This window comes from Trichophyton rubrum (genome assembly GCF_000151425.1).
Source record: "Trichophyton rubrum CBS 118892 genomic scaffold supercont2.1, whole genome shotgun sequence".
In the NCBI taxonomy this organism is placed as follows: Eukaryota; Fungi; Ascomycota; class Eurotiomycetes; order Onygenales; family Arthrodermataceae; genus Trichophyton; species Trichophyton rubrum.
This window is the reverse complement of record NW_003456428.1, coordinates 1,671,737-1,692,823: the sequence shown is the minus strand read 5'-3', so window position 1 is coordinate 1,692,823 and position 21,087 is coordinate 1,671,737. Positions and strand designations below refer to the sequence as shown.

Genomic DNA, 21,087 nt, shown 5'->3' with positions numbered 1-21,087 from the left:
CCCCCCCCCCCCCCCCCCCCAGAAAAAAAAAATAAATAAATAAATAAATAAAAATCCTATTGAATAATATAGGAAGACACCTGACGGTTCTTTGAAATGCGAGGCTATGTTGGTGTTTGTATAGACGTCCCATTGTTTTTGATAGAAACAAGGGCAGCTTTGCTGAATAGGGGATAACTAGTTAACAGGTACCAGCGTTGCTAGGTAGTTTGCTTAACTAACTACTTTGAACGGCCAAATTTGATCTTGATATCAGGGGGAAGAGCCTCACGCAATCTTCATTCTGAAAGCAAGAATTTTAGGGAACTGAGTAAACTGCCGGAGCGACCCTATGTCCAAGTCCCTTGCCTTTACATATGCCTCGTCGAAATTTGGCTCTTCCAGAGCATCCAGAACCAGGCCTGCCTTAAAGAAGGGGGCAAAAATTTCCTGCATTGGACGGTGGAAGTATAGCTACGCGGGATGGACTTTTGGTTAGCACTAGATATTAAAGAAGATACACATGGGAGCGCGCTTATTATCTGCGGATAAGGCTGGGATTGAGTTGCGACGCCTTTGTAGGAGGGTACGTCCAAGTATTTGGTCATCTTCAAGGTATGAAACGCCTCCTCTCGGCCTGACTCAGGATTGTCCCTGTATTCAACTGCTCTTGTTACGCCACAGGTAAAGAGAGGGTGCAATAGCGTTGCAACAAACCTATACCAAGGGGTAAGTCGGCAAGGCCTGTCAAAGTTAGAGCCGACGAACTCACCGGCCCCCATCCCTTTTCAACAATTTAGGCAGTGCATTAGCAAGGTGCTCTAAGGTAGAGACATCCATAATTGCCATATTCATCGTAATGATATCAAATGCTCCCTACTCACACAGTCAATTTATTTCATATGGTCCAAGATCAAGCCGAAAAGGCAATGGGTGTGACTATGGAACATAGATAAGTAGGGGTGCAACAAAAAGTCTCACCCCAGCTCCAGGACCTCGAGACTGAATAAGTTCTTCAAAATGCTGCGGATCTGTCACATCGAGGATCTGATATGAGACTTTCGCTTCCCCATTTTCTTTGAGTCTCTTTGACTGTCGGGCTTGAGCTTTCGTGAGCATAACGGGACTGCCATCTGTCGCGAGGACGCTGGTCCCTTTTTGAGCCATCCAGTGCGCTACAAGGCCATTCCCCGTGGCAAGATCCAAGGCACAATCTCCAGGCTTTGGCTGTACCAGGCGTTCCAATGCAGGCAGCTCGACGGCGGTGTAGTAATCGTTGCCTGGAGTTCCCATCAACATGTCCCAGGCTTCGGCAAGCTGGTCCCATGCCGCAACTGGTTTAACATCCATTTTGGTTGAAAAGAGAGAAGCCTGCAGGTATTTACTCTCCGATTTGCACCGTAGGCCTTCTCCAAGTCAATACCTGACGTGGTAGCGGTGATTAGAGATGTAGAGAAGATTATGTTTGCCAACATGACAGAGTCAACACGAGGTTATATTTTAAGCTTGCTCATTCTATTAGTTAACTCTACCCTGGTTAGCCAAGGGCCGTCGAGCAACTTCTTCACCGTCTTCGGATAATCAGGACACTGTTGAAGCACAAAGTGAGCAGTTTTTTGTGGTATCTTGGGGGGTATTCATATATGTGCACACAAGTCTGTAGCTTGTAACTAGTTATGCACATGATTGAGTCCCTGGAGTAGTTAGCTGAACGAGTCCCGCTCTGAGAAGATCTTCCGTAAATCGCTGGATTGGATTTCTTAATCGAAAACTAGTTACCTGTTACTCAAGGGCTGTCGCTCACATCCTGTCTATGAAGACCTAGGGACTATGCATCATATGTTTCGGTATCATCTTGGTCGGCCCTTTCGCGTTTGCATGTCTTCGAATGTCATTGAAGGAAGGAAATTTTCGCTCATTTGTTCGATTTGAAATTATTGAATTTCGCCTCCTCAATTGCTTCAAGACTGTGTATAGTCTCAAAACCGCTAGTTAAAAGGAAATTTTATGGAGGCGATGGCGCCTTTGGTTATTTCAATGATTACGGGATGCACCACGGGAATGGGGATGAAAAGAGACAGACCGTCAGGAACAGTGAAACAAGCGAGCCGAAGACAAGTTTAGCACACTCAGTCAATATCCTTCAACGGCTGGGCTTCTGGTAGTTACTGATGGGTAAAGCTCAGTATTCAAAGCGGCTGCAATCGTATTTACAAAAAGAATGGAGGGTCTACCGGGTTGAGTAGTAACGTAACCAGCTAGACGGTGAGGCATACTACTTGGAGAATTGGAAAGCTCAAAATATACATATAAAAGTATAGGGAGGCATTTCAAGATAGACATTGAATGTGTAGTGAATTCGTATCCAGCGTTGTTTCTGCTATATTGCTGTTTATTGCATAGCCTCTCGTTAATTATGTGATAGAATACCGGTGTTTGACCTTCGCGCATCTCATTTTATACATTAAGCTAGTCTTAGACGAGAGTAGATGATCCGAGGGTCCGTGGCGCATTGAAGGGGTGTATCCATTTACTATCAATGGTTAGGCGTCCTAGATATTTAGGACGACTTGGTTTGCTCTGCTGAATCTCTTCTGCTCTTCTTTGCACGACGCTCAGCTAGGTCATTAAAGCCATCTCCTCTCATCCAAGTCAATGATTTCCTGAATCCTTGGTCTGTGATATTTGCAGGGTTTCTTTCCAGCAACACTCCTAAAAGCGCCCAAGAAGCTACAATGACCCACAAGTCACCCCCTTTATAACCGCGCCAGAGGCCGCGCTTGACTCCCGTTTTCCAGGCGGATTCCACAGCTTGTCGGAACAAATAAAGGAAGTGAGCTCGGTAGCCGGAGCCGCAGAGAACTGCGAACGGGAGGCCGCTGATAGCTCCACTGAGGTAGAACCGCAGGGTTGGCAAAAGTTTTCGTGGTAAGACAGCATTGAAGAGACATATGCTTCCCCACGCCGCACCAATAGATGAGCTTATGATTGCCGTGGCGGAAAGTATCTTCTTGGACACCTCATTAATTGAAGTGACTGGTGATGTAACAAAAGACTTGAATTTCAATACTGATAGAGCCAAGTAGACCTTGGCAACAGAACGCACGAGGGGCGGGACAGAGAGAAGCACTTGATGTATGAATGCAGTCAAGCAGGAAGGTGATTTTGGATGCAGTAATGCACAGGGTAGAGAGGCTATCGCTGGGTGAGCAGGAGAAGTGACGGGCGATATTTTCTGAACAGCGGCAGGAAGCGTGTCGATTACATTTGGATGGAGGATGGGAGAAGTAAAGGGCCTAAACAAAGGTTATTAGCTTGATATCAAAATGATCCAAATTGACATGAAGGGTGCCATACGGCCAATTGAGTTCCGCAACTTTTGCCAATGCATCAACTGTTTCAAATGGTTCCGGCCAGGCCACCGTTCCTGGGAGACCAGAAGGCCGCCGCTTTATATACCCTGGGGTGAACTTCAGGATAACGTTTCCAAACCACTAGACCGAGAGTTAGTTCCTAGTTCCTTTGAAAGGAAGACAATTAGGAGCTGGAAACTTACAGATGGTGTAGCTTCTCTATCAAATACAAAAGCATGGAAGAGTTGGGCCATGGAGAGTGGCATTAGAAGCCAGCTTCCAAACCACCAAGGACGAAATAAGAGCCATCCGTTCTCCAACAAAGCATTATATAGAACCTCCAAGCTCCGCGTGGAAGCATATATGGCAACTGTAAGACGTAGCTGGGCCTGTGGGTATAGACCGAGGAAGAAGCCAGCCAAGCTGGCGCCTATAGCTGGTGCATATTTCGATGTTAGCGCTTTTGATATGCGCGGATTCCTCTCTCGGAAAGGCTGGGCATTGTCTGTACGCAAATTCGCGCGTAGTCGAGAGAAAAAGCGATGTAGTAATCGGTGGAAAAGTAGCATCAGGGATAAGGATAGAGGAAGTCGGAAAGCCGGAGAATCGCGAAACGGCACGTTTGAGAAGACACTTGCAGAAAAGAATGTTAGACATATTTTGGAGATCACACGAGACTGCTTCTCTTAACATACCCTGATGCACCCGCCCTTGCTATGATTCGGCTTTTGATGAAATCCAGCAATTTCATACCCAAGCGCGTGATCCAAAATAGTCGGATGGAGGAGCGTAGCGCTGCTGTGGTATACTTGTCTCTTGATTTGATGATATTATTGTACGTAGCAGGCGAGTATGCTCTATCTTGTATTGATTGAGGGAGGTTCTGAATGACGGATTCATGGAGCTTTCGATACTCCTCCCCAGAGCAGAGAAGCCGGAGGACCGTCCTTTGCGCCTTGAACCCCAGGCTGGGGGGATTGCGTTGGGCGTCTGGATCTGGATTCGATGCCATGATCACGCCAACTACCGGATTAGCTCACATAAGATAATTAATCTGCTGGCAAACAAAGCCTCATTCATATCTTGCTATCTGCATGACGGTTGGATGTTTTCTTCTGGCGTTGGCAATTTCCGACGTCACGAACAAGCGCGCCTTTGCATGTGACTTTAGCGCCAACCTCGGGTAGCGACTCAATTAGGTCGACAATACCTGGATACTGGCTTCCTGCCATAGCCTCATTGTATCTCTCTCTACATTATTCAAGTAAATAGGATGAAAGCACTTGACATAGTAGCTTAAGATAAGTTGTGAAGGGTATTGCTGAGATTAGATCTATAGAACAAAGGTAGAAACAGAGATGTGCAGCAACAAGGCAGCCTGCGAGTATAGTAAAACAGGGAGATGAGCATGAGGAACCAATCCCAAGCAAATCGTTACTATGAAATTCGTCAAAAGAAAAGAAAAGATACATTGCCAAGGGTTGAGGTTAGAAGATGCAGGTGAGGGTGGTGTGACGAAAGCGGGATGTGAAAGAAGAATTCCAGGCGAGCAGAAATCGGTCATAAGATCTTTACCAAAAACTGCACCAACCGATGTAATGCTGACACAAGTTTTCTACACTTGTAGCTTGGACTAGAAGTTTGTCGACCTGGTCGCTAACATTGAGTTCATCAGGGGTTCTGAAGTCGCGGCCAGTTAACTTCTCCTTGACCCTTCCAAGTACTTGAAGGGCTCGCGCATTTTGCACTTCGCGTCCTTCGTTGGGGACGCCTTGTTGAGCATCAAGAATACCACCATCAAGTATTGATGGGCGGCGGCGTGAGAAGGTAGTCGGCTGGATGGGGTTGTCCATGTTGGACTCTGTGGGCGGGTGCCTATCCAGGATTGAAAGGCGGGCAGGAGATTCGCGTGCTCCTAGACGCCAGTTGATTAAGGGGTCGTGAATGAACTAGTTGGAAGGTTAGCGGCTGGTTTACTGAAAAAGAATATTTACCCAGAAAAGCTGGAGGCTTACAGCTTCAAGAACGGCCATGAGGGATTCTTTGTTTTCGCGAATAACACGCATGACCGCCTCACAAGTAATGTGGAAACTACCCTCAATATTGCTGACTTCCATCGCAAATGTAAGCATACGGGTTAGTCTGAATGGTACCCGTTCTGGATACTTCTCACGATGCATCGCGATCTCGAAGCAGTCACCAAAATCAATGTGAACTATCTTTCCTGTAATCCTATCAAGCAGCAAGTTCGACGGATGACGGTCACCTAAGCCAAGGATATACCCAACCATTGACATAACTCCGAGAGATCGGGTATAGTTCGTTCGTCGTTCGAGCCACGACTCAGAGCTTTTACTCTTCAACCATAGGACTCGGTAAAGATCTTTGCCAGTGGTATTGTCCATCGCGTAACCAAACACTTCCACTTTCTGCATGAGAGTCAGATTGTCATAATCGGGAGCCATCTGGAGCATAATTCGGTGTTCAATGTTAAGCAGAATGCGACGGCTCTCACGGTACTCCTTGATGAGAGCGTGAAGCGTGTCGGTATTGCAGCACCATCCTATTAAACCAGAGTTTTGTGACAGGGGAATGGCAGGGAACCGTTGAATCGTTAAGTGACGTTTGAAACACTCGCTGTCGTTGTCTAAGAGAGTGTTGACTAGACCAAACAATTGCATAACACGTTCATCTTGTCGAATATCTTCATGGCCCTTGAGCGCGTACATGTATGAGTTTCCGTCACTTCCTCTGATGATCATCTTTCTGGGTTTCTTCTTGGTCTGGACAACAATAGCAACACTGTCAAAGCTTTGTATTCGGATGACGGGTCGTCCACTTTGGTATGTGCCGGGTATAGCCAAGTCAAGATCGACAACGTCCTTGAGCTTGGGTGAAATGTATTTTAAATCAAGTGATTTGATTTGCGTTACTTGTCGGGAAATTTTGCGGAACACATTGTAGTAGAGATCCCAAGCTTGGTTGAGATCGCCCATTTCTCCCGTTTCCCGGTACAAGTTGCAGAAGTGTTTGGCCTCGGCTAAGTCTCTCCCAAAGGCCTGAGCAAAGGATACCTCTCTTAAGGTCTCTGCACCCTTATCGAGCATGTCGTGGAGAGGCGCAAGAGTGGACAACATGCCTTCCACATCATGGTCGGTAAAGAAGAGCCGAGAGGCCTCCTCCAACGCCTCATACCATAGTTCGTGCCATAATACTGCCACACGCACTAGCTCACCACTGACAACTTCAGCTTGTTCAACCAAACGTGAGCTATGCGCTCTCATGCTGTCCATGATGGTCATGGCAGATTGGGAGCGGCGCACCACGTTAGATTTAGTTGCGACAGTTAGGGGGTAAACCAGGGCTTGGGGGTGAGCTTTGCCCAGCTCAGCCAATAAGCGATGTACAGCAGTGCGTACCTTAGGATTGGGTTGATTGATGCGGGCAATGAGCTGAGGAGTAACTTCAAGCCAGGTATCGATGCTCACAGTTGAGAAGCCTTCCACGACAGCAGCGTTAACTTCAGCGTCACCACCATGGGTGAACCAGAGTGTCAGCAGCCTGAGCGCATCTTGCAATGTGCTTGATGGTAGGAGTGCGATTGAACGGAAAAATCCACGTATTGCCGGCATGACATGTTCGAGGATGATATGATGAGGAGGCTCTCTCTCTGGCTGAGCTGTTAGGGAGTTCACCACTTCGAAATTCGCGAGAGCCCAGGCATGCCACGCTTTGTATGAGTCGCGGTTATATTGTGTAGCCGCAGAATACGAGTTTAGAACATCACGGACACCATCTGATCTCCAATCACCGCGTTGTAACACCGTTTGCCATTCTCCTTGTTTAAGATGGCTCTTTGCAAGAAGGCGTCGGATCTTATTGGCATCACCGAGGTGTTGTTTTGAATATCCAGGATTAGTATGGTTGGAATCATTTATACCGTTGCTGAGGACTGGCCCGTCGGTAGGCGTATGCTCGTCTTGCGCAGAAAGAATCGAATTATACCGCCCATATGATTCCGTAAGAGAGATAGTAAATTCCTCCAGGGCTTTGAGAGCTTCAGGCTGTCGGCCAGAGGCCCAATCAAATTTAAGGCGTGCATAGGTCACTTCTGGTGGGATGCCACCATCTGCGGCCTCAATAGACTCTAAGGCACTAAGAGAACGTTCTGCAAGTCCCATACGGTTCGATTTGCGGCATAAATTGACGAACTTGATCCACATATCAAGATTTTCACGGGGAGTGATAACAAGTGCCCTGACTTTGAGCATACGCTGCCATACCTCAACATTCTGCTGACAACCCAGAAGTCGTTTATTCCACGTCAATCTCATTGCCTCTTGCTTTTCTGGGTCATCCACACTTCTTTTATAAGTAATGATTTCTTCCAGCTCAGCGAGCATTTGCACCCGGACAACAACATTGTAAGCTCTGTTGTATGATTCACCTAGCAATGCAGAGAGTTCAGTGTCTAGGCCATTTCTGGCCTTTTCTATCAGAGCCGACGCTTCTTCAAACTGGTTGCGATGAAGTGAGAGAATTGCTCCGAAGAACGATCGGTCAGGCGACTGCTCCTTCATCACCCCAATGTATGAATCCATAAGCTCCCATTGGCCTCTTCCCCATGCAGCAGCAGCAGCGAGTGGGGCGATGGCCTTGCGGTGCTCATTTGAGGCTTGATTCCACTTCTCCTGCGCAAGGTCTGAAAGCATTTTCCATTCGCCAAGAGCGTGAAGACATCGCATCTTACCCATGGTGACTTCGAAAGAATCAGGGTCGATTAACTCTCGTCTCTTATAAGCAGCTAACGCTTCCTCCCATCGCTGGAGTTTCACGAACCATGTCTCCTTTAACTCGACATCTCGATACGCTTGGGCCTTGCGGAGAATACCAATTGCGGCATCAGACTGTTGAAGATGGTTGTTGATGCTAATCAATGCCTCCACTGCTCCAGAGTTTTGGTCTTGTTCAAACTCCAGTTCTTTATAATGTAATGCTTTTGCAAATGCATGACATTTACCGGCATATTTCCCAAGAGTCCGGATATCAATTGGTAGAGCTTTGTCGTCATGTTCCATGAATTCGGCTAAGTTGAGAAGTATTTGTAGGATTTCGGGAGGGATGTTTTGAGAAGTAAGTGCCAAGTCGATGGAGTGAACCAATTCCTCCTGGTACTGATGGTAAAGTTCCGTCCAGCAAGAAACGAAGGCGGCGTTGAAAAGATCCTTAGCAAGCGGCTGATATATACCAGCCAAGCTAGCACAGGCACGAAGGGCATGGGAGGGGGATTCTTTGAGTAGCTCGACACTGAAGCGCCGAATCCATTCCTGCCAATCCTCTCGAGTTGATTTCTGTGTGGCATCCCATGCATTTTTGAGATGTTGTTGGTTAACGAATATCTTCTTCTGGCCAACATCCGCAAACGCTGAATCTTCCACAAGATTGCTATGGTGTTCATTGGGGTTAAGGTCCTGGGGTAATGGATCTCCTTTCTGCAGCTTGGAAACAAGAACATGATAACTATGGTGGTGTATTTGATTAAACTTAAGGACTTTGTTGATGAGTGGAACATAGTTATTGAAATCCTGCCCAAGCTGGAAGATGAGAGTGCAAATGCAGTCTAAAGCAGTTTGCCTAAGTGGTTTCTCGGCGTTGTTTATAACTCTTGAGAGCGGATGTATCATAAGGGATGCAAAGTCTGATACGTTAACCTGTCGAGAGAGTTTTGCCAGCGTTTCCATGGCGCATTTTCGAATGTTGGAGGGATTTTGAGTCTTATCGAAGATTTTAACAATGGCGGGGACAATGCGATGCATATATTCTTCGGCACTTGAACCGAAGATCAGGAAAGTGTGAAGGATCCTCTCTGTGGGCTGGCGGCGGACAGAATTATCCTTTTCAACAGTATCCAGCATCAATGGAACAAGCGCGGCCAAGTACTTTTTGAACTCGCCTTCTAATGACTTAGCAACAGCCTCCACCAGCGATAATATCGTGCATTGTACGGGATATGGAGATCCCCAATAGTCACGAATGACTTCGATAATTTCGGGGAGGAATGCACGGATATGTTGTTTGACGATCGTTACCAAGATTGCCAACTGGTTGAAATACGTTTCGAGTCGGCTGACCGGCGTACTTCTGATGACCGATATAAATGCAGGTATTATCTGGCCCAGAAATGGAACACATTTGAGTCCGAGGGTTTTGAACATCGTAACAATGGCGTCAATCACAGCAGAATGGTATTGTGCAAGAGAGCTCTCTCGCAGAATGTTTTGGAGTAAAGTATTGATGACCACAGTGGGGTAGTACTCCTCGTTGGAAGGGGTAAGGCCTTGCATAATAAGAGAAACATCGGAAACAGTCTGAACTTCATTGACATAATGAACGTCAGGAGAAGTCTCACTAATTTGCTGTAGTAAAGTCAGTATAACATCGTCCCTATAGAGTGCTCGGAATAGTTACCTGATCTTTGTAAGGGTCAAGTGCTCCTAGTATTCCAATGAGTTTTATGGTCTCTTTCCTTAGACTGCCCGTTTGCTCCGTCTTAATAATGTTGATGAGAATAGAAAGAAGCTGTGGATACTCTTTATAAGGCTCAATGACATAACCTGCGTTACTTGCCAGCTGACCCAAAGTTTTCAAGGCAGCCTCTCTCTTAGCTTGAGAGGAGAGGTCTTGCAGGGAATCCAGGATTATTGGCATGAGTTGAGGAAGATATTGTTTCATGTCTTCACCACCAATCGTTGCAAGCTCTCCAATGGCTTTGAGAGTGGTCGCTTCTACCGCGGGATTCCCGTCTGAAGTCTTGGGCAAGAGCGTTGTGACAATGGGGTCAACATATGAGCGAATGAGTTTGGTGGCATTTGAAACGAAGAGACTGATTAATTGAGCACTTTCCTCCTTTTGCCGGGAGTTTGTAGCAAAACTGAGGCCAGTCAGAAGATTCACAAGTAGTTTTCTCAAAGGCGGGAAAACATAGGCCGGATTGACGCTCGAGAGGCGACCAATGATGCTGATGGCTGCTTCTCGTACTGGGAACATCTCATCATTAACAGCTAGGAACAAACATCGAACGTTTTCTGGCTTCGCCAAGTGACGGTCAAATTTCTTATCCAGAGAGAATAACACATTTCGCCGGATGTCGGGATCGGGGTCGCCGACTCCAACTGAGAGTAGTTTATCAATAACCTCGCTGACAACCTGTATTGAGTGAGCACTTGTCTGGTTAATGATAGGGTCATGGACGAAAAGTTGGCAACAAGTTAAAGCAGATGCTTTTCTGATCTCAGGACTATCGCTGTCAACAAACTTGATGGCAACATCACGGACGAATTCATTAAGGACATGACCTAACAACACGTTAATATGCCGTTGTCATACTGTAACAGCGAACCACTTACCAGAGAAATCAAAGCTGCCAAGTGTATGAAGTGCGAGGGCTATCTCACTATCACTACGATCCTGAGGTAAGGAACCAAAGTCCTTGGCAAAGGAAGGTATAGGGGGTAATCGGCTTTCCGGGCATCCTAATGGTCTAAAAGGAGTTCCACATAAAACGATACTAAGCATGTCCAGCAGCTTTTCTTGAATAGTAGCCCTAATAGGCGGGATGTAGTGTGCCATATCGACAAGAGCCTGGGTAAGGGATTTGCTCAAGCCACAAGCAAAAATAGGGTCGAGCAGTGACTCCATGTATTTGCTAAGAGTTTGACCAACTGCGAGAGACAGCATACTAATGCATTCAAACATCGGGCCTTCATTAACAGCGGCGCGATTTCGTCTATAATTCTGTGTAAGCTTTTGTTCAAGTTAATTAGTTCGGAACTACATACGCTTTCAAGGCCAGTCCTTCGCGGATATATACGATGATTCCATCAAGGAACTGACCGATGGCGTGGCCAACCGCACTTGCAATCTTTCCTATGGCGATGAAAGCAGTATTCCTTTCCTTGTCTCGTTTTAACTGTGCTTGAAGGTATATCATGAATTTATGAAGGTATGTATTGGTGAACTCGAGGGGAGCGTATGAGGCAAGAACTGGTATGGTAAGCACAATCTGAGCACGAATCTTGGGGTCACGGTGGTCTTTTAATCGCAACACTATTTCACAAGTGTTATGGTAATGCTCGTTCATAAACATGGCACCCTTCAGAAGTAGCTCCTTCAAGGTAAGAAGTGATCCGTGGATCCAGTCCACATTGTTCGATCGTAAGCCTTGCAAAGACTCCTCGTATACTCTCGAAAACCACTGAGAACGAACTGCGCTATCTCTGGCCGCTATTATTTCAAAACACTCACTAACGGCGTCGGCGGCAGTTTCTCGAATGACCACTTTGGGGTCACGTAGAGCGACCCAAATAAGATCAAAGACTTGCGGGATAAACCCGTATAGCAAAGTTGGCGAGCCCTTTGCAAGTTCTTGAATGACCAGGACTGCCGCGAAGCGCCTGCTCTCCTGCCTTTCGGTCTGTAGCCATTCTAGAGCCGACTGGATCTCACTCTCAACTAGCTCTGCAGTTAAAGCACCACCGGGTTTCGCCAAATGCCCGAGACAGCCCGCCGCGAAGAGCAATACTGAGTTATCATTGCTCCTCAAAGCACTTCGCAGATAGCTAGCAAACCGAGTGGTTTTCTGTGCTGTATCCACACCATCAAACTCGATTAACCGGTCGAGCATAAGAAGCCCGCCGATTTTTTCGTTCGCGTCATTTCCGGTAACGATAAGCTGGGCAATACGTTGGTTTATGGAATTGTAGTGGTCGAGAAATTTATCTTGGGGCAGCTCTGGGAGCGGAGATAGCTGATCAGCAACGACGTTCAACTAGTAGGCATCATATTCCAACCGAGCTGTCTTACCTCGAGAAGCTGCGATAATATTTTCGTGAAGCTCGGTGGCAGCTCTGTTTCGAGTATCCTCGTTCTTGGATTTGAGCTCCTGAAAGAGTCGCTGAGTCGTATCTGCAGCTGGGGTAACTTGCGCCATGTTTTGATATCAAGATCGAAAGAAGTTGGCTACACAACTAGCTCCTGGAGCTAAAACATGGGCATCAATCAGCGCGTCGATATAGTAGCTGAAGAAACAGCACAGCACATATTCTTTGCAACCAGACTTCCATCGGCCGCCAAAACAAGAGACCACTTGCTTCGGTGCTCCTTGGATTTCTAATGATGCTGATGATTCTTCCGCTGCCTTGAGGTTGAGGTAGATAACGCTTAGGTAATGAAAAATCACGTGCACCAACCTCGACGTCTGGAAAAACTTTGGATGTCAAAGTTGAAGATTCATGGAGGCGAAGCAAAGAAACGCAGAGGAAGACGAAGAAGAGGAAGAGCATTGGAGGCAATAGCTGCCACAATTTGATGCCATGGCGGCCCGGATGTCGCCCACAACGAAGATTCTGCGCAAGTCTCGTCTATTTGCGCTCCCGGCTTCGCTCTCACCCCCAGCACAGTCTCTGACCTCAAGCTTAAACTCCTGGTCCGATACAGCGACACTTCCATATCCTACTAGAGCGGCTATTGAGACACCCGCCAGCTCTCTTGCAAGAGGGGATTGGGGTCTAAAGCGGCCGCTACCTGCCAAATCCACCGTGGACAGCTCTTCGAACCCTCTTGTCCGGATTAACTATCTCGATACTTACGAGCACATCACAGACTTCCACTCTGCGAATGACCACGCCCTCACTCTCAAGAAATATCAGGAGCTATCTCTCCCTATATCCTCAACAACTCATGGCACATCATCGCTTGTGGGCAGCGGCCGACATACGAGCGTGTTTGAAAGCTCGACCGATAACATAACCGCATCTCCCGATCACAGCTCTGAGAAGAAACTGAGATATAGATTCAAGGGACCATGGTTGGCTGGAATGACTGAAATCGAATTTGAAAGATACCTTAAGAAAGTACGAAAACAGAGGCCAGAGTTCCTACAGAAACTCCGCGAAGTTGTCATAGAGAACAAGGCCCTGCAGACACGGAGACGGTTGATGGACGAGGGTAAATCATTCGAGGAATCGGATCTACCGAAGACACTGAGTGACGCCGAATTTGAAAGTGCTCTTCTGGCTCTTCGTGCGGATCCTGCAGCACTCGGCCCGGAGGTCAACAAGTTCCTCGATCTAGCTACTCCACCCAAGGTCCCTGACAGACGAATTCACCTACGCAACTGGGCTGCTGGCCCGTCTGATGTAGCATCACCCCAATATGCACGAGATGGCCCTCCCAAAACCCATCCGTCTGCTGGTCTCAGCTACTTGCGTACCAGGTCTCATCTCGAGAACCATCCCATTGCAGGACCCCAGCAGAACCCCCGTCCAGTCCAAGCTCGATTGCTGCGTGCAAGAGGCCGTGGCAGAGGAGGATCATCCAAGAGCATAGTCGGTGTTGCTGGCTTTGTTACAGACGACATTGGCCCATCCGCGTCCAGAGATTTTGACAGCCAAAAGGGATCGATCCAGTTTGACCCTGATCTTCCTGGTGGTGCTAAATATTGGGTCAAGGTAGAGAAGGCAACTGTAGATGTCAAGGGCAAAGTCCTGCTCCGTGTCGACGGCGCTACGAATTCCGTCAAGGCCCTCTATGGAGTCCAAGGCGCAGCCGAAGCTCTACCCTCTTTCGTCACCAACCGCGCAGGTTACGGCCGCCTTGATGATAAGCGATGAATGGGGTCCCATGTTTTCTCTATTTTCTGTACACATAAATGTATTATTATGTTCTAGATATACAAATATTAACTCCTTCGAGCTGCCTCGCTTTGCTGTTTCCCAACGGGAGACTTTCTTATCCTACGTAAGTACCCATGTCATTACGTAATATAAATTCAAGTTTCCCGTCTACTTTCAATCACGTGAAAACACAGCCCTAAGCGAACTTCCACTTTATCAAAAAAAGCCATCACGAACATTTCAAGATCGAACGTCAACTGTCAACTCCATCAACAGCCCGCAGTTCAGCACAACAATACCGCCAACATGGGTCGCGTTAGGACAAAGGTATGTGAATTTTGCACATTGCAAGGCTAACCCCTTACTCTGTTCAAAATTGAGAAACTGACAAGACTGCATTTGATCTGGGTAGACCGTCAAGAAATCCGCCAAGAGCATCATTGAGCGATACTACCCAAAGCTCACTCTTGATTTCGAGACCAACAAGCGCATTTGCGATGAGATTGCTATCATCTCTTCCAAGCGCCTTCGCAACAAGGTGGGCGGCCGAAATATCCAAGAAAAGCGAATATAATAACGCCGGAAACTCGTCTAATTCAGATTGATTATAGATTGCTGGTTACACTACCCATCTGATGAAGCGTATCCAGCGTGGCCCAGTCCGCGGTATCTCCTTCAAGCTTCAGGAGGAGGAGCGTGAACGCAAGGATCAATACGTTCCAGAGATCTCTGCTCTTGACATCTCCCAGACCGAGAGCGGCCAGCTCGACGTGGACGCCGATACCAAGGACCTCCTCAAGAGCCTCGGAGTAAGTCTATGTTCTACGCAACTCATGCTGGCATCAATGGCTAATTTGGATCCTTTCCCCCTTCAGTTTGACTCTCTTAAGGTCAACGTCACCCCAGTGTCTCAGCAAACCCAGAACATTGATGGTCGTCGTTTCGACCGTCGTTAAATCAATTTCCATCACGAAAATGGCAGGAGTTATGCGGCGGTGAGAATTTGGGTCAATATATCCAGGCCTTGTTCATGAAATCAACGCCTAGATTGCCAATTTTTTCTAATATAAAAAAATTACAAAATACAAGGTGTCGCTGATTCCCCTGGGATGACGCTTGATTGCCAAAACCAGTCCCCCTTTCAACTCCCGTAATGGATGCTACACGCCCTACCATGATATGATGACGTTCATTTGTGATGGTAAGTTCACAGTCGCCCAAAGTAAGAATAATTTCGCTCGAAGGAACGCCATATCAAGCATGTGAAAAACGGACTCTTTAAGAAGCTAAGGGTATCTCTTGCGTGTCAACCTAACAACGCCCATATAATCCAAAGTACTTGTAAACCCATCTTATATCTGAGGTAAAAAGTCATCCATATCTTCATCTCCATCTCCGTCCTTGTTGCTGGACGGCCAGTTTCTGAATTGTGTGTCCTGTCGGGGATGGAAACCCTCGACCGAGCCCCCTTTTGCGCTGTCCGGCTGGAAGATTGGGGCTTTGGGGTATCTCGAATCATCGATATCCCGTTCAATAACTGTTGGTGCTAGCAAACCTCTGGCTACAGCACCACTGCTAGGATTTACCGACAAACTTTCTGTATCTTGCATCGATAAATCCTGCAACCCACGGGATAGATGATCTTGGCCATAGGTTGGGTTGGTGTCATTGCTCTGTAGCGTGAGTCCCTGCAGATTCTCCTCCACTGCTCTCATAGCACTTCTGTCTACCCGTTCGATGTTTAATCTCAATGATTCGCCTCGTCTAGCCTCCTCCAGCAACATAAAGTCCCTGCCCGCGCTTCCTATCCGTTCTGAAGCTGGTTTCTCACTGAGCTGCACTTTGATATACATTGCTCGCTCTGCACACTCCTCAGAACACCACATCTCTAGCTTTTCTTTCTGTACGACTTTCATGTCCTTACCACGGCCGCCGGGACCGCTGCCCTTTGATCCCCAAACGATCCTGTATCCTCCCTTAGAGTTATCTTTTCGCCGTGGCTTGGGACACAAGGTATAGCCACAGCTACCGTCAATATTCCGTTCCTGTATCAGGTTATCGTAGTCCGATGGCTGAAAGCATGCTATCGCAGAGAAGAAGGTCGACACATCCTCCGCAGAGGGGGACTCGACTGTAGCACCCGGTGTAGTAGGCAGTTCCATGAGCGTTTCGATATGTGAGAGGATCTGGAGCTCCAACTCCTTGCGGCTCTGGATCTGGCGGGCATGGTGAAGCGCAATCGCCATGTGTCGAGGGTCCGGCGACCCTTTGCCGCGATACTGAGACGAAGCCGGCGCCGATGAAGCGTGAACTGCCTGCAGAGACGTCTTGAGCGTCCCGTCCTGGTGAGCGCTGCCTCTGGCGGCCATAGTTGCGACTCTACGCGGACGAGCAGTAAGATGTCCTGTTCTAGCGTCACTCTTCCATGCGCCTTTTCTTTTGTATCAGACGTCAAGCTCGAGGCCGTCGAAATGAGCCATCTTCATCGTCCACTGTGGTTGTGGGCTGTGGGGGGAGGGGGGGAGGTTTCTTGCTGGCCGTGGCGGCGCCAGTCGTCGTCTTTATATGAGGGAGCGTCAAGCCACAGCCTGCTAGTCAGCTACTAAGTGTTGTCTCTCCCGCCCTCGCCCATCTCCCACGGACAACCCGAACAATCACCAAATCGCACATCCCACCACCACCCACCAGGCTCCCCTTGAGCCCGTCCGTGTCTCGTTGCCTTCGTTTCCTCGTGAAGGAGATAGCACTGCTCGCCCCCCCGACCTGTAAGACCTGCTTCTGGCTTCCTGTCTTTGTTTTGGTGATCTAGTTAGCTATGACGGCCTGAACTGACCTAGGCCACCGCGCAGTTTGTTACCGATGCTCTAGCTACACGCCAGCATCGTGTACTCATTACTTTCCTTCGACGGACTGAACAGTTGAAGGGATAGCAGGCGTCGACTATTTGGCCCTCTCCATTTGCACGCTGGTGCTGTCCGGTTTATATTTGGTCGCAACACTGCTGATCTGCCTGGCCGCGAGTCGCCGTTGCGCCCGACCGTTTACTCGACCGTTGATACTCGGAAACCCTCCATACTAGCCTTCTAAATGTCAGCGGTACCCTTCACGGTCAAGGCAGTGTTCGAATACACCTCAGAACATGAAGATGACCTGAATTTTTCAATTGGGCAGATCATTACTGTGACCGAGGAGGAGGATGCTGACTGGTACTATGGCAACTATACCAATCATGCGGGCGCCAAACAAGAAGGCATTTTCCCAAGGAATTTTGTCGAAAAGTACGAGCCTCCGGCGCCCCCAAGACCTACGAGACCTGCCAGAACCCGGAAGGAGTCTGAAACTGCCTCGCAATCTCCACCTCTAGCCTCCGAGTCGGCGGTGCCTGACATCCCGCAAGAGGACAGTCAGAAGAGGAGTATCGATCTGGGTTCTACTGTAGAGGCCGAGAAGAAAGCTGCCCCTAGTTCAGTGCCATATGAGGCCTCAAAGACCTCTGCTCCTATACCTGCTCCCTCATCTCCTCCAATGAGCCCACCCTCTCAGAAGGCTGCACCGCCTCCGCCATCAGCGCCAGTTGAAGCACCAGCTAAGAAAGCCCCGCCACCAGCGGTTGCAGAGAAGCCGACTGCAGGCTCGTTTAGGGACAGGATTGCTGCTTTCAACAAGGCATCCGCGGCTCCAATAACTCCCTTCAATCATGCCACCCATACATCAAGCTCGTTCGTGAAGAAACCATTCGTTGCACCACCACCCAGTAAAAACGCCTATGTTCCGCCACCAATTGAACATCCTCAAACATATAGGCGGGAGGAGCCCCAAGAAACTTCGCTGCCAATTCGATCTGAGGCCTTGGAAGGAACGGAAGCTACAGAAGAGGAAGAGCCTAAGCCAACAAGCCTGAAAGAAAGAATTGCCCTGCTGCAGAAGCAGCAGTTAGAGCAAGCTTCTCGGCATTCTGAAGCAGCCCAGAAGAAAGAAAAGCCGAAAAAGCCGGCGAAGAAGAAAGTCGAGTCACAAGAGCTGGTTGAACCATCCGAGTCAGTGATGGGAGTAGAGCTACAGAGGACTGAGACCTCAGAAACTGCAAAAGAATCGTCAGCTGCAAGCGGTGATCCAGCCGAAGAAGGCACTCAGCCTAAGCATCGAACTCCTGTCTTACCACCCGCCAGAGAACTTACAAGCGACACTAATGATGCTGATAATTCGGCAGCTGGAGATACCGAAGAAGCAAGTGAAACTTCAACAAGCAAAGAAGACGTGGAAGAGAAGTCACCTGAGTCCAGAGCCCTGAGGCCAACCCACGGCGATGCTCCTGGTGCCAATGGCTCTGAGGAAGAAGAGAGTGAGGAGCAAGAGGAGGACGAGATAGATCCTGAAATCAGACGGCGGATGGAAATTCGTGACCGAATGGCCAAAATTAGTGGAGGAATGGGCATGATGGGCATGTTTGGTGCTCCGGCTGGTCTACCAGGTATGCCTACTGGCAGCTATAAAAAGCCAAAAGCTCCATCAGCGGATGCAGGAACCACCGAGCAGCAGCCAGAAGCTTATGCTCCTCCTGTCCAGCTTATGGCTCTTCCAGGAATGCATGTTAGAAAACCGGAAGAGAAGCCAAAAAGCCCGTCAGCTGTTCCGGAAGCGCTTACTGAAGCATCGATGCCGCCGCCACAGCCCTTGCCTTTGGACTCAGAGGACGCTCCAGAGACTACCAGTGAGGAGCCTATCACGCCTCACGGTATGTTTGTATATTTTTCTTTGCTATAATTTTTCTGGAGACAAGGCTAATAGGTTCGAAATTTAGGACGTCCTGTCCCTCCTCTGCCCCCAGTCGCCCAAAATCTCCCTCCTCCACCACCTCCCCCAGAAAGTAGGTTACCGAGAAACCCCCTTTTTTTTCCCTCGCTCATATTTTAACATATGTTATTACGTAGCTCGGCCTGTCCCACCACCACCACCACCTCATAGGATATTGACATCTCCCTCTCTCGGAGCTAAATCTAATGATGAAGTCGTTCTATCTCCAGCCCGGACCGAAAAGGGGGATGATGAATCCTACTTTGCAGGGCATGAGGCTTCGGGGAGCACACGCCAATCCATGGATCAAGCTAGCATCTCATCGCCTGTGTCGTCTCCTGTGTCAGGGCCAGGAAAACGGCAAAACCCGCCCCCTCCACCACTGCCATCAGCTCCCCCAGTACCTCCATCGGCTCAGACCCGTCCTCCGCCTCCTCCCCCTCCAGTAACTGAGCCCAGCCCCGACAACACAGGTGATAGCAGGATGAGCTCCCAGACACCAACTCATCCTCTAGGTAATGAGAGTGAGGAGGAGATAACCGAGTATGAAGGAGACTATGATACAGATATAGCATCAGGTGCCAAACACAAAGATGCTTTGAAGACCCATGTCCGAGACTCTAGTATAGATGAAGGGACATTAGCCGACTCTTTCAGCCCGCACTCGCCCAGGAGTCCGGTAGAAACGCGGCCACCCATCCCACAAAACACTTTCCAAAGTACTGCCCCTCGCTCAGCACCACCTCCCCCTCCCCCTAGCCAACCACCAAAGGCTGTCCGACAATCAGTCGATATGCCGAGAGCTCCACCACCCCCAATTCCGCAAACTATGTATACCCAAGAGGATGAAACCCATGAACGATCCCGGGAGGAAGCTTTTGATCAGTATACATCACCTGCTGTTCCTGCTCATCGGGATCGAGGCGAGTCCCAAATTAAGGATATTCCGGACCCGGCATCATACGAGTTACCCCAGCACGCCGTGTCTTCTCAAGCCCCACGCCCATCCCGGGGCTCATCTGATCTCCTAAGAGGCCAGACTGGAACCCGTAGATCCATGGACGTTTCTCGACCATCAATGGATCAGGGCTACATGGCTAATGATGTAGACCTTGCGTCCACGTCTCTCTGGTGGACGCAACCAAATACACCTCCTCCAGTATTCCAAGGTCGACGAGACATTCTCATTGAAATGGAGGAATCCTCCACAAACAAGCGAGGAGGCAAAGTTACCACATCAAAGGACGTGTACATCCTCTTCATGGACTATTCTCAGACAATCATATCCGCACAATTTGACTCCAAGAACCCAATCGATGTAGCGTTAGAACAGCGCCACGAACCACCACCACCCCGACTACGTCAAGACCAACTGGAGGATGCCCATACTCAATTTGGCGCTCGCATCTCTGAATCAGTTGCTTCAAAACAAAATACCACAGTGGGTGACGGTACGCCCCATGCTCTTATCCAGACACTCCTTGCCCCTCTAAAGGACGCCCTCCTGCCGGTTGGTGTCCGCAGCTACGGCGCCCTGGTATACGCCAACCTAGCCAATGCCTCTGTCCAACAATTTGACGAAATTCGCCCTGGAGACATCATTACCTTCCGCAACTGCCGTTTCCAAGGCCATCGTGGCACAATGCATCAGAAATATTCCACTGAAGTAGGCAAGCCAGACCACGCCGGAATCGTATCCGATTGGGACGGTACGAAGAAAAAGGTACGAGTCTGGGAGCAAGGTAGGGAAAGCAAGAAGACGAAAGTTGAGAGTTATAAGCTGGGAGACCTGAAAAGTGGTGAATGTCGTGTTTGGAGAGTCATGTCCCGTACTTGGGTTGGATGGGACGGAGAGCACAAAGCCTGAGGTTCTGTAGAGAAGGTTTGCCTCCCTCCAGTTTGAAATTTGATCACAATTCCAATACATATCTAGCTCCATACATACTATTGCGCATGCTTGCCTTACTTACTTTGCTCTACTCTTTTCCTTGTGTTATGTTTTGTTCGAACATAGGTCGAGTCGGCTGATTTTTTTTTTTTTTTCTTGAATCAATGAAATTCGTTCATGTATGCAGATGTGACAACGCTGTGGGATACAACAAACTACATATCACACATCCGTTTAATACTTACCATATGAAACTACCTCACTTATTCAATAGACTGAGACAAGCAAATAATTGCTATAAATGTTCAAGTTTTGGTGGAGGGTTTGCCTAGATATTTTTATACACATTGCAAAAAGATTATCTACTTCGTTCCTCAAAACTCCTCCTGAAATATACATG

The 21,087-nt window shown here is 48.4% G+C and overlaps 9 protein-coding genes across 11 annotated transcripts; 3 read left to right on the top strand and 6 right to left on the bottom strand.

The window, feature by feature from the left end:
• Positions 1-211: 211 nt before the first annotated feature.
• TERG_00654 (uncharacterized protein) lies at positions 212-1,183 on the bottom strand. Its single transcript, XM_047747628.1, has one exon. It carries the CDS (start codon positions 759-761, stop codon positions 351-353), a length of 411 nt encoding a protein of 136 aa, XP_047603590.1. The 5' UTR covers positions 762-1,183; the 3' UTR covers positions 212-350.
• Positions 1,184-1,203: 20 nt separating this feature from the next.
• TERG_11609 (uncharacterized protein) lies at positions 1,204-2,804 on the bottom strand. The gene has a single exon (XM_047750696.1). The coding sequence runs from the start codon at positions 2,428-2,430 to the stop codon at positions 2,113-2,115; it is 318 nt and encodes a 105-aa protein (XP_047605192.1). The 5' UTR covers positions 2,431-2,804; the 3' UTR covers positions 1,204-2,112.
• Positions 2,805-3,275: 471 nt separating this feature from the next.
• On the bottom strand, positions 3,276-4,344 carry TERG_00653 (uncharacterized protein; the record flags this gene model as incomplete). The annotated part of the gene is made up of 3 exons (XM_003238616.2): positions 3,276-3,473; positions 3,536-3,965; positions 4,028-4,344. The coding sequence occupies 3 exons, from the start codon at positions 4,342-4,344 to the stop codon at positions 3,276-3,278; spliced, it is 945 nt and encodes a 314-aa protein (XP_003238664.2).
• Positions 4,345-5,305: 961 nt separating this feature from the next.
• TERG_00652 (uncharacterized protein) lies at positions 5,306-9,676 on the bottom strand (the record flags this gene model as incomplete). The annotated part of the gene is made up of 1 exon (XM_003238615.2): positions 5,306-9,676. The coding sequence occupies one exon, from the start codon at positions 9,674-9,676 to the stop codon at positions 5,306-5,308; it is 4,371 nt and encodes a 1,456-aa protein (XP_003238663.2).
• A 2,201-nt stretch (positions 9,677-11,877) lies between these two features.
• Positions 11,878-14,002, top strand: TERG_00651 (uncharacterized protein; the record flags this gene model as incomplete). The annotated part of the gene is made up of 1 exon (XM_003238614.2): positions 11,878-14,002. Exon 1 carries the CDS (start codon positions 12,704-12,706, stop codon positions 14,000-14,002), a length of 1,299 nt encoding a protein of 432 aa, XP_003238662.1. The 5' UTR covers positions 11,878-12,703.
• Positions 14,003-14,311: 309 nt separating this feature from the next.
• TERG_00650 (40S ribosomal protein S17-A) lies at positions 14,312-14,961 on the top strand (the record flags this gene model as incomplete). 3 transcript variants are annotated; one of them, XM_047749153.1, is made up of 4 exons in its annotated part: positions 14,312-14,332; positions 14,418-14,543; positions 14,617-14,814; positions 14,881-14,961. In XM_047749153.1, 4 exons carry the CDS (start codon positions 14,312-14,314, stop codon positions 14,959-14,961), a joined length of 426 nt encoding a protein of 141 aa, XP_047605190.1. The 3 variants fall into 3 exon arrangements, with proteins under 3 accessions (XP_047605190.1, XP_047603589.1, XP_047605191.1); XM_047747627.1 differs by having other exon boundaries at positions 14,617-14,961; XM_047749154.1 differs by lacking the exons at positions 14,312-14,332; positions 14,418-14,543 and having other exon boundaries at positions 14,641-14,961.
• Positions 14,962-15,357: 396 nt separating this feature from the next.
• TERG_00649 (uncharacterized protein) lies at positions 15,358-16,374 on the bottom strand (the record flags this gene model as incomplete). Its single annotated transcript, XM_003238612.1, has 1 exon — positions 15,358-16,374. One exon carries the CDS (start codon positions 16,372-16,374, stop codon positions 15,358-15,360), a length of 1,017 nt encoding a protein of 338 aa, XP_003238660.1.
• A 1,436-nt stretch (positions 16,375-17,810) lies between these two features.
• Positions 17,811-18,616, bottom strand: TERG_11608 (uncharacterized protein). Its single transcript, XM_047750695.1, has one exon. It carries the CDS (start codon positions 18,448-18,450, stop codon positions 18,136-18,138), a length of 315 nt encoding a protein of 104 aa, XP_047605189.1. The 5' UTR covers positions 18,451-18,616; the 3' UTR covers positions 17,811-18,135.
• Positions 18,617-19,100: 484 nt separating this feature from the next.
• TERG_00648 (uncharacterized protein) lies at positions 19,101-20,666 on the top strand (the record flags this gene model as incomplete). Its single annotated transcript, XM_003238611.2, has 1 exon — positions 19,101-20,666. The coding sequence occupies one exon, from the start codon at positions 19,101-19,103 to the stop codon at positions 20,664-20,666; it is 1,566 nt and encodes a 521-aa protein (XP_003238659.2).
• Between the last annotated feature and the right edge of the window lie 421 nt (positions 20,667-21,087).